Below are 10,899 nucleotides of genomic sequence, written 5' to 3' on the forward strand. Positions count from 1 at the left end.
ACTTGCTCGCGAAGAGTGGCGTGTGTCTGCTAGGTGATGCAGCACATGCAGAGCCTATCTTGGGAGGTAATGGAGCAAACGCTTCAATCGTCGACGGCTTGAGTCTTGCGGATGCCATTGCGAGCGGTGAAGATGATGGTATATCGAATTGGTACAACGACCGCTATCCAAAGTGGGTGCAAGGGGCTGAAGAGAGTCAAGCAAACCTCGCGAAAATGCATGGGTCACTACGGCCAGGTGTAAACCTTTAAGTTGATCATATTTTGTAGCTAGAGAAATCTGGGTAGCCAAAGCCACCACGTACTCAATTCGCTACTAGAAGCATGCTGACACGCATTTTTTCACCGTTCATTCATACCATAATCGCCTGTGTCGAGATAGATGAGACCGTTTACCAGCCACCACCACCACTGGCACCGGCATCACCCCACGAAGCATCACCACCAGCGGCAGCAGCAGTATCGCCGCCAGGGGCATCATTACCCCAGCCACCACCTCCGCCATCACCACCGTTATCGGCAGCCGGCAGCGGGCAGCGCTTGACGGTGTGACCCATCTCTTGACAGTTGTTGCACTTGACCTTGGACCAGTCCTTGGGCTCGGGGCAGTCGCGAGAGAAGTGACCGGTCTTCTCGCAGTTGCGGCAGAGGGCTTTGTCAGGGTTCTTGGGCTGGTCACAGTCCTTGGCCATATGCTCGGTGGAGTCACAGTTTCGGCAGGCCCGGGCGGCAACGTTGGGACACTGTGGTCGTTAGCAAGGACTAGAGACGGGTTGTTAGACAAGTGTACTTACATCCTTGGAGAAGTGACCGGTCTCGTTGCACTTGCGGCACTCGACACCTTCAGCAGAACGAGGTTCGGGACACTCCTTGGAGTTGTGACCCTCCTGCTTGCAGTTCTTGCAGGCGTATGGGTTGATGCGCTCCTTGGGACAGTCGCGGGCGCGATGGCCGTTCTCCTTGCAGTAGACACACTGGATCTCGGGAGCAGTGTTCTCGCGCTCAGCCTGCTCTTGCTTGCAGTGCTTACGTACGTGACCAAGCTCACCACAGTTGCCGCACATCGGGACACCACAATCCTGGACGTAGCCACATGATGCAAGACGCTCCATGTTCTCGGCGGGATCTTTGGGCCAGCCTGTGGCCATCTTGGCGCGACGGGGCTTGGCAGAGAACTGGATAGAAAGGACGAACTTGCAATCAGGGTTACCGATGAGGTCGATGATGGTCATGTTGGGGGCGATTTCCTGCTCCTTGGCGATGAGGAAGACTGCAAGTTCATCTTCGCGAAGAGCTTCCTCGACGCCCCGAAGACTGAAGTCATCCATGGTAGCGCGAGCGTATGCCTTCAAACAGACACGGAAGACATCGAGGTCTTTAGCTTTGGCAGCGTCGATGAGGGCGATCCAGGCATCCGAGGCATCCATCTCGGGGACGCCAGACCAGTTGACAATGCGACGGGACTTGCAGTCGACAGCACGGTGACCTTGTTGATCGCAAAGCTTGCAGGTGCCATCGAACGGGCGCTCGACACGCTCGTTGGTACAGTCCGCTTTGTTGTGACCGACTTGGCCGCAGTTGAAGCACTCGCCAGTGAGGCCGCCTCCACCGCCCTCAGGCTTGTCAGGGCAGTCGCGAGCGAAGTGACCGGTCTGCTTGCAGCTGTCGAATATGTCAGTACCGTGATCGTCGCCAGGCTGTATGATCGGATCGTGTCTTGCTTACATTCGGCAGCCGTCGTCGCCAGCATCACCTCCACCACCGCCGGCGTCACCACCACCCCAAGAATCTCCAGCACCAGCGTCGGCGCCAGAATCACCACCAGGGGCAGGGTCCCATGAAGAGTCACCGCCTGTTGTCATGTTAGTACAGGCTGGAGGAAGTTGCGGTGTCACAAACCCGCAGTCGCACCAGTATCGTCCCAGCTCATAGCTGCGGTTGTCGGCGAAGCAAAGATTGACGTCGAATTGAGCAGATGAATGCGATTGTGAGCGTAGATAGAGAGAACTTGAAAGAGGGGAAATGGAGTGTCGGTGTTGAAAAATTGTTGTTGTGGGCGCAACTGCTCTGTTGATATAGGCGGCGGGCCCGTGCTGAAACCCGGCGATGACGACACAGGTGAAGGTGAAGCAGAAAGTGAAGATGAGTATCGGCAAGAGGAAAGATATGTGTACCGCACACAAGAAGTCTCACTATATGCCAATGCAGTAAGAGAAGGTGAAGTGGGTACTTGGGTATGAAGAGAAGGTAACGTGACGAAGGCCGCTTTGGGACGACAGTGAGAGAGCCACCTACCGAAAAGAGTAGGAGCAACGATGAGATCATGAACACGACGAGTATGGATGATAAGGCAAAGACATTGAACGGGCATTTGGCACATGAAATACGTAAACACTCATCTACACGCCAAGATCGCGTGCTTTCCCAGAAGCTGGTATCATGTCATGAACCTCACAACGAAGAGGCCGAACGCCTTCATGGCAACATGCTCAACCAACCCAGTACCTGAACTCCAAATAATGACGTCAAGCTTAGAACAAAGACCGATCATACACCGCGGAACTGAGATGTTGTTAGTATATGTTGGATAACGGCAAACCAATGTCTCAAAGGTGTCACTTACCATGCGCACGACCAAGAACCACATAGCTCCAATGAACCTGAAAGCAGCCAAACCGGCGACACTGTACAATACTACCGCCAAGTAGATAGTGGCAGCGTCGTTCTGCTTCTTCTGAGCCTCGTCGGGACTACTGACGGTAAGCTCCAGGCCACCCGACTGCAGAACCAAGGCTGAGAGGCCCAAATTGCAGAACATCCAGAAGAGCACGACACCGGATCGGAAACCCTTGTAGTAGTCTTCTTGCTTCTCGCTGGCTGACGGCACCTTCTTCTCTTCCTTCCACTTTGCGCTGAAGACACGGAGTTCAGTCTCATATTGGGTGTTGAGATCGGCGTCGTCAGTTGGCGCTTGGATATCCGCTTTACCATCAGCCTTGGTGGTGACTGAAGGAAGCTTCTCCGGCTTGTCGTCTCCCTTTGTACCCCAAGTAATGTCATGAGTATTACAGAAGGCGTAGACGTTGAGAATGTTGATGTAGGTGGGTGTCATGAGCAGGTACTGGAAGAAAGAGGTGAACATGTGCCATGGGTCCAAGAAGATGATGGAGACCACTAGCCACATGACGTACGTCGACAGCAGTGATATGATCAATGTAGCAAAGATCTTGTCCTTGAACAGATCTGCCGCGTTGAAGCCGCCGTTGGTTTCAATCTGTCCTTGTACGGAGCGAACGGTGATGAAGATGGACGCGAACATGAGATATGCCATGATGATGCACCAAAAGTAGACCATGGACATGTACCACTTGTTGGAACCCTGGGGCCGATTACCGAGTGATAATATGAAACATGTTATCAGAACAGCAATGTAGAGCCACTCGAAGACGATAAAGAGAACTTTACCCGCGGTACCGAGTTCGTTTTGTAAAGAAGCAGTGAGGATGCGGAAGACCAAGAAGAAGTTACCGAGAGCGAACCAAGCGAAGATCATGCTGATGGTTTGGTAGACAAACTCAACGAGGAACATGGTTTTGCGCAAGAAAGAGTGATCACTGCGGAAGATGTCGAAAGAGTGGGCCAGGGCGTAGACAGCAGCGAAGAAGGATCCGTTCAACCAACGACGACGTTGACTGATGAACTCGGCCATGGTGGTCGGTACATCCGTCTCTCCGGTAGCAGACTTGACGTACTGCAGGATCCAATGGCAGTTCCTCTTGGAGACCAACTCGAAACACAGGATACGGTCCTCAGCCAGGTACATATTGGCTGTGAAGATACCAGCGTTGGCGCCGTGCATCTTCTCACCGGCAAAGTACTTCTCCAGTGGTCCTTGTCCAGTCTTGTCGTTTTGAAGCGCAACGTAACGGTAGGCCGAGAAAGCACCGGGAAGCACAGAAATGAAACCAAACGCTGATTCAAGAGGCTTGTCCAGGATGTTGCTCATCTTGTACTCAAAGTTTTGTGTCGCTACCAATGGGTTCAAGAGCTTTTTTCCATGGACAAGCATAGCCTTAATCTCACCACAAGCACCTGCGCACATGGGCTCAAGATCGAATGCCTTCCAGAGCTGGTAGACAGAATCTTTGCCAGGCTTCGTACCAGCATCGATAAGCACACAGACATTAGGATCCAGCACAGCTCCGAAGGCCTGGAAGAACCATCTATGCGAGTTGATCTTCTTCTGATTCTTCTCCTTGAGACAGAAGAGCATCTGCACGGGAGTGTTGCCCTTCTTGACACCAACGACACCCTTTTTGATGTCGAGCGTCATCTGCGTGGTGTACTCGTAGATATGGGCCGTCACATCCTTGCCGTTGACTTGCTGCTTGGCGATGCCGTCCTGGTAGACACCGAGCGCTGCTAGCACGGCGCGGGTCCGCGGGTTGATCTTGGCACGACCATCGCTGACGACGCAGACTACGATCTTCTTCCACGCGTCCTTGCCCCACGTCTTGCTGTTGGTTCGCGAGTTCATGTACTCAATGTTCTTGATGACACCAATCATTGTCCGCGCAAACAGTTCGTCTTCCTCGTTGTACATGGTAATAACAATGAACAGCTCGGTATGCCTTGGCTTTGCGAAAAGCTTCTGGCGCAGAGTGAAGCGCTCTGCGTCGAAGTCGGCAGGGTCGCATGTGGCGGCCGAGTAGCGCATATGGGTGAATTCGTCACGCTCCGGGGGCTGTGCATGCGGAACCTGGTTCAGTAACCGCGGCGGAATCGGGCAGTCGAGCACCAAGTTACCCTTGAATAATTGGACCTCCTTGACTGTCTTCCATCGCTTTATTGGGGCGGGGCTGGGTGTGGGCGCAGGCTCATCGTGGAACGGGTTCTCTGGGTCCATGTCCTCTGGATCATGAGGATCCGGGCCATACGAGTTGGCGCCGTGTATCATGGGTCTGTTCATATCCTCATCTTGCCAGTAGTGTGTCGGCTGTGTTCCGTAGCCTGCGCCTGGGCTCTCGTCGTGATGTGGAGTTGGGTCGTAAGGCTGGTTGTAGTAGGCATCGTGATGCGCTTGAGGATCCAGAGAGTAATCCGAGTCGTGTCGTTGCGGTCGTGGGTCGTAATCGTCGTGATAGTTGCCTGCTGCGTAGGGAATGTTTTCTACTGAGTACTGTCTGGGTGTTAGCCTGCTGATCTCGCTGCTTGACCCATATTGGTTCTCGCGGTGCAATACATACACTTGGTTGTAGTGGCAAGCGGTCGCCGGAAGCTGCTGCTGGGTTGGGTCCCATAGGAATCTCGAGGATGCCCGAAGGCTGTGGTGAAGCATAGCGGTCTTCTAGTTGATAGCCACGGAGAGGCTGGCCTGGCGAAGGAGTCCGCCCGTTATTCCTTCGTGGGTCCATCTCGTACGGGTCGTCGCTACCACCTGGTGCGCCTATGCAATACCGTTAGTCTGGCTGACAGCTGAGGCACCTCGTGGATGGCCGAAGGCTTCTTTGGCGGTTCGTGGAAAGTGTCAAGATCGACTGGCTGCTACCATGCGACCGCGAATCCGCTAGGAGGCTACTCACCTAATCGGTTGTATGACATGTTGGTGTGTTTCTGGTTGGTGCTGCGCCTTCAATCTTTCTGCGGCAATGCGACGGACGGCTGAAGAAGCCAAAACACGAATACAAGGGGTTGCCCAGCGAAAAGGCTAAAAGATGCGACGGTTGTGGTGTGCTATCGTATAGGCGTCGAGGGAATAGCGACTGGTATATGCCCGTGTTTCAGATGCGTCTGGTGCAGTTTGGTGGGTCGGAAGCGCGCCGAGTCGGTTGCGTGGAGCAACGGCGGGTAGGCAATGATGTAAGAAAGCGCAAGTAACCGGCTTCTTCAGATTGCGCGACTGGGGCGTGAAAGTCTATAGAGATGAGGATGCTGGGATTGAGTTCAGCAATGAAAGGCTCGCTCCTCGACGGTTCGCACATTCACGTCCACCTGAGCAGCTGCCAAGCAAGCACTCGCTGCGCAACCGTGGGGAGCGCCACACTTCACAGCCCTGCCATTACGCAGCCTGAATCTATTTCCGTCAAAGCTTTAGTTTATCAACGGCTGTGAAAGTGCCGAAGATTATCGCTATCGATAGGTAGCTGCGAGTACATGTTGACGCGACGACATGGCGTTCTCTTCTCATGACCGTCATCTTCTCGCTTTCACATCTGGGATCCCAGCAAGTCATGAGGCACATGCAAATGCGGCTCTAGCAGCTTGAACGACTTCGGCGACCCCACACAGCCGAAGTGACAAGTCATCTGCTCATCGTAAATGTTTGTTGCCGTAGTGCAAGAGTGGGTGTCCTTGTCGAGGGTTACATCACACCGCTCGAGCCTACGCGTACAGTATGTAGCAAAAGCAATCTGACCCCTCAATCCGTAAACATACCTGAGTTGTAATGCACGGATGATCGTGTAGTCGCATACGATGTGCTTGAGCAGTGTTCCTGTCGATCCCACGTCACATTGCGGCGAAGCACACCACCAACCATGTAGAGGAATGCTGCACCACCGTGCAGTCGACTTACTTTTGCGACATCGTCAGTAGATACACTTGAAGTGTGTCGGGTTGCGATTTCATCAAGCCTGTTGCGAGTGGAAATGGCCAGGCTCACTGTAAGAAATCGCTTTACCTGACGAGGCTAATCCCGATGATACTCCGCCATCCCCAGATCTTCTCAGATCGCTCGCAGCTCCACCAGGCTCAAGCATAGACAAAACCTCCCACCTACCAAACACGCAACCGGCCGAGACATATCCCAAACCACCACGATGAGCGACTCCAAATCCCCCAAACCCGTCTCCGTCCTATTCGTCTGCCTCGGAAACATCTGTGCGCCTCCCCTCCCCCACACCCTCACACCCACCCACCCATCTCTAACCCCCCACAGGCCGTTCAACAATGGCAGAAGGCGTCTTTCAATCCCTCACCACCGCCCCACCCCACCCCCTAATCCGCCAAATCGACTCCTGCGGCACCGGCGCCTACCACCTCGGCTCCAGCCCCGATTCCCGCACCATGGCGACCCTCCGCAAAAACGGCATAACCTCCTACCGGCACTCGGCGCGCAAATTCTCCCCTGGGAGCGACTTTGAAAAGTTCGACTATATACTCGCCATGGACGATGAGAATCTAGCGGATTTGGAGGCGTTGAGGGAGAGGGAGGTGAGGAGGACGGGGGTGGATGAGGGAAGTGTGGGGAGGGTTATGTTGTTTGGCGTGTTTGGGGGGAGGATGAGGAAGGGGAGGGGAGGAGGGGAGAGGGGAGAGGAGATTGATGATCCGTATTATGGGGGTGATGATGGGTTTCGGGTTGCGTATGAGCAGTGTGTTAAATTCAGCAAGGAGTTTTTGGAGAGGCTGGAGAGGGGGGAGTTGAGCTGAGTGATGGAGATAAGTTCACGCGATTATGGGAGAATGGTTTAGGTGTGAAGTGGTTGTTATGTGTTTAGATACCCCATAGACTGGCCATAGGCTGATTATGCATGTACAATTCGATTATGAGCGACTCTGATAAGTCGCGTTGCTTCCTCCTGGGTATATGTCTTCGTCGTGCCGGTCGTTAGCTTACGAGTTTCGCTTGATCTGCCTTTCTAAATCGAGTAGCTTCTCTACCATCTTTCCGCGCATGAAGTCGGTCAATCCTAGACTGTATGTGTGTTAGCTAAGTACTCAAATATCCTGTCCGAGGGAGTATACTCACATTCCTTCCCTCGTCACAACCCGGTACGTCCCGCTGTTCTGCCAGCCTCCATCACCTCCACTGATTTGCCCGTTGGCGTCGACCTCTACACTGCCAAAAATGTCCTCTGGCCACGCGATGCGCCCATAGTCTGGCGGATTCCTCAAGTCACTGATATGTATCCAACCTCCGTGACCTGCACCTCCCGCTCCACCTTGGTGGTTCGCGCCGCCTGCGCCATCATTCGGTTGTGAGAGATGAAAGCCGCCCGGCGACGCGTAGACAGCGGCTTGGGATTGTACGTAGGGATCTTGACCGGCGTGTGTGGCGAACACAGAAGAGAGGATAGGGAGGAATTGCGGGTTCTCGGTGAAGTTCTGCGGCGTTGGCGGGAGCGCGGTGCATGTGCCTATCGCGAGTTGTGGTGTGGGAGGTTCGGTGGGCAGCAGTGATAGCAATCTTTTGCTCGGATCGAACGGATCTTTATGTACGTACTGGATTGGGTAAGTAGTTGCTTTTCTGAAAGCGCGAAGTACATACGATGTGTGGGTTCTCTGCTAATGTCGACGCCTGTCGCGCGCCTCGGAGACGAAGCGTTTGCGCAGAAGGACGTATCCGGCGCGACGAGCGCACGAATGTGTTCGCGAGCATCTGGTATAGTACGGGACACATGAGGATATGCAATTGTAAGATTTGAGGGTATGTTCACTCTGGTTGCTGGGAATGGGTCTGATATATTCAGATGGTAGATTACTAACAATGACGAGGTTTCGGAAGGCCCGCTTTAGCGGCAGATCGAGCCGCCCTTCGACCCTTCCGTCTTAGTTCGTTTCGCAGAAAAGTTACTTCAGCCACAGGCACGTTCAGTACCGCACCTGTGCATATTCGGGATAGCTCCAACAAATTTGCTATGAGTCCTAGATCGTGCAGTAAGCCCGCGTGGACCCTGGGTTTGTATTGCTGGTTGTCATGTACCTAAGTCTCGACCGCCGGCCATGATCATTCCCCAAACCATTACTAGCGTTACCCCACTAGCCATGCAAAATGTTTGAATGGGCGAATGGGAGTGCGGACGCAGTTCGAGCGGGAGCCGAACGGTGTATCGGCTTAAGTAAGTAGGAAGGTGTTTTACCGTGGACTATCTTTTCACCTCCGGCTCATCATTTCTTCTCGTGCTGCGTCAGTCGTACAACATGGCTTCAGATGCTGTGGAGATAGCTCCTATCGAGAAGAGGGTCGGAGAGACTAGCGATGCGAAGCAGACAGGGCTGCATCGGGATGCCGAAGTCGGTCCTGAGATGGTCGATATCGATAGAATCGAAAGAGTCTATTCGTAAGTCACACATCTCCCACCACGAATTATGCTGACAGTTGCTCAGCAAGCTCGATCGCCGGATACTCCCAGCATTCTGGATTCTTTACTTCATATGCTCGGCGATTCGCTCCAATATAGGACTTGCTCAGACTATGAACCTTGCCGAAGGTCACGATCTAGGATCGGTACTCAACATCACACCCAAACAGGTCTCTACTGGTCTGGCGCTGTTCTACGTCTGCTATGTAATATTCGATCTTCCCTCCAATCTCATCATGTCGAGGGTTAGCCCGCATGCATGGATGAGTCGTATCGTGACCTGCGTTGGTATCATTGGCATGTGCTTGACGGCTATGAACGCTGCCTGGAACCTTTAGTAAGTCGTGAAGACACATACTTATGAACGAGACTGACAGCAACCCAGCCTCCTTCGACTACTCCTTGGTATCGTCATCGCAGGCATGTGGCCGGGTATGTCATATTACCTGACTCTTTTCTATCCTCCATCTCGCACCGGCAAGCGTATTGGGCGCTACTTTACAGCATCTCAAATGTCCGCGGCGGTTGTAGGTCTGGTCTCGGCTGGCTTTCAGAAGATGGATGGAGTAGGTGGACTAGTTGGTTTCCAGTGGATGTTCCTCCTGTACGGTATCGTCGGCTTCATTGTCGGCATATCGCTACTTTGGTGGCTTCCTGACAGGCCACTACCCCCAGGCGAAGTCCGCCAGCGAACTGGATGGATGAAGTGGCTGCCAGAAGGCAGACCAGCCCTGGAAGGTGAAGACGCGCGGATTCACTACGAGGATCTAACCCGGGTCTACAGTCGCAAGCTGTGGACCATGAAAGATCTCTGGCACGTCGTCATCGATTGGAGGATATACCCTCTCGTTGTCATGTACTTTGGTGTAGTGGGCGTCGGCAACGGAACACAGGCATACGCGACTGTCATCATCCGCGGCATCAACCCGAGCCTCACAGGCATCCAGCTCAGTTTGCTCTCGGCGCCCATCTGGATCGTGAGTACCTGAAGTCATCTGGGGTAATTGATGCTGACTATGACAGATGGATCTGATCGCTATTCTGATCGTGACGCCCTTCTCGGACCGTTTCCACCACCACCGACCTGCCTTCTTTAGTGCTGCTGTTGTGATACAGATCGCTGGTCTTTTGATTGCTACATTCGCCAAAGACTGGTCGCGTTACGGTGGCGTCCTACTGATTGGCTTCGGACTTGGGCCGACAGTGCCGATTTGCATGGCCTGGTCCAACGAGATCTTCCAGCCCCGCCACGGAGAAGTGGGCGTAGCAGCCGCTGCCGCACTCGTCTCTGGACTTGGTAATCTGGGGAGTATCCTCACAACCTATGCACTGTATTCTGGGTGGCCGGAAGATGCCAAAGACGGCCCACACAAGTATCGCAACAGCAATTTTGTCATGATTGCCATCCTGTGCGCCAGCATACTTAGCGCAGGAAGCATGGTTGTCTTGTTGAGGGTGTTTGGAAACGGCAAGGGCAAACAGATCAGTAGTGCAAGCTCGACTAGCGAGGGTGAGGCTGCATATGTCGACGGTGCTGCTCGGCGCGAGGTGCAGCAGAGGGGACTCGGACGAATGTTCTGCTTCCGATGAGATCATGAACGGGTGGAGAAGAGCCCTGCAGCCGGTGATTGGCAAAGTGGTATGTATGGAGAAGGTTAGCTGGGGATGGACTTTTGGGAATTGCCCATGGGGCAGCGGTCACGAGGACGTTGAGGGCTCGCGTGGAGGCGGGAGCGGGCTTTGCTTCATGCAAGTCAACATGTGCGGGCTGACTGCTGTAACACACGCGATAGAAGCACTACAGTAGATGATACCTT

General features: G+C 53.7%; 4 protein-coding genes across 4 annotated transcripts; 1 reads left to right on the forward strand and 3 right to left on the reverse strand.

Moving 5' to 3' along the window:
* Positions 1-391: 391 nt before the first annotated feature.
* On the reverse strand, positions 392-1,929 carry J4E93_009372 (uncharacterized protein; the record flags this gene model as incomplete). Its single annotated transcript, XM_049347265.1, has 4 exons — positions 392-742; positions 794-1,661; positions 1,725-1,851; positions 1,899-1,929. 4 exons carry the CDS (start codon positions 1,927-1,929, stop codon positions 392-394), a joined length of 1,377 nt encoding a protein of 458 aa, XP_049195533.1.
* A 617-nt stretch (positions 1,930-2,546) lies between these two features.
* J4E93_009373 (chitin synthase I) lies at positions 2,547-5,600 on the reverse strand (the record flags this gene model as incomplete). The annotated part of the gene is made up of 4 exons (XM_049347266.1): positions 2,547-2,561; positions 2,623-5,178; positions 5,246-5,445; positions 5,582-5,600. The coding sequence occupies 4 exons, from the start codon at positions 5,598-5,600 to the stop codon at positions 2,547-2,549; spliced, it is 2,790 nt and encodes a 929-aa protein (XP_049195534.1).
* A 2,013-nt stretch (positions 5,601-7,613) lies between these two features.
* On the reverse strand, positions 7,614-8,400 carry J4E93_009374 (uncharacterized protein; the record flags this gene model as incomplete). The annotated part of the gene is made up of 3 exons (XM_049347267.1): positions 7,614-7,695; positions 7,750-8,222; positions 8,269-8,400. 3 exons carry the CDS (start codon positions 8,398-8,400, stop codon positions 7,614-7,616), a joined length of 687 nt encoding a protein of 228 aa, XP_049195535.1.
* A 521-nt stretch (positions 8,401-8,921) lies between these two features.
* J4E93_009375 (uncharacterized protein) lies at positions 8,922-10,672 on the forward strand (the record flags this gene model as incomplete). Its single annotated transcript, XM_049347268.1, has 4 exons — positions 8,922-9,061; positions 9,108-9,419; positions 9,468-10,059; positions 10,106-10,672. The coding sequence occupies 4 exons, from the start codon at positions 8,922-8,924 to the stop codon at positions 10,670-10,672; spliced, it is 1,611 nt and encodes a 536-aa protein (XP_049195536.1).
* Positions 10,673-10,899: the final 227 nt, after the last annotated feature.

The sequence above is a fragment of the Alternaria ventricosa genome (assembly GCF_023758065.1).
Source record: "Alternaria ventricosa strain BMP 2768 chromosome Unknown scaffold_21, whole genome shotgun sequence".
NCBI classification, from domain to species: domain Eukaryota; kingdom Fungi; phylum Ascomycota; class Dothideomycetes; order Pleosporales; family Pleosporaceae; genus Alternaria; species Alternaria ventricosa.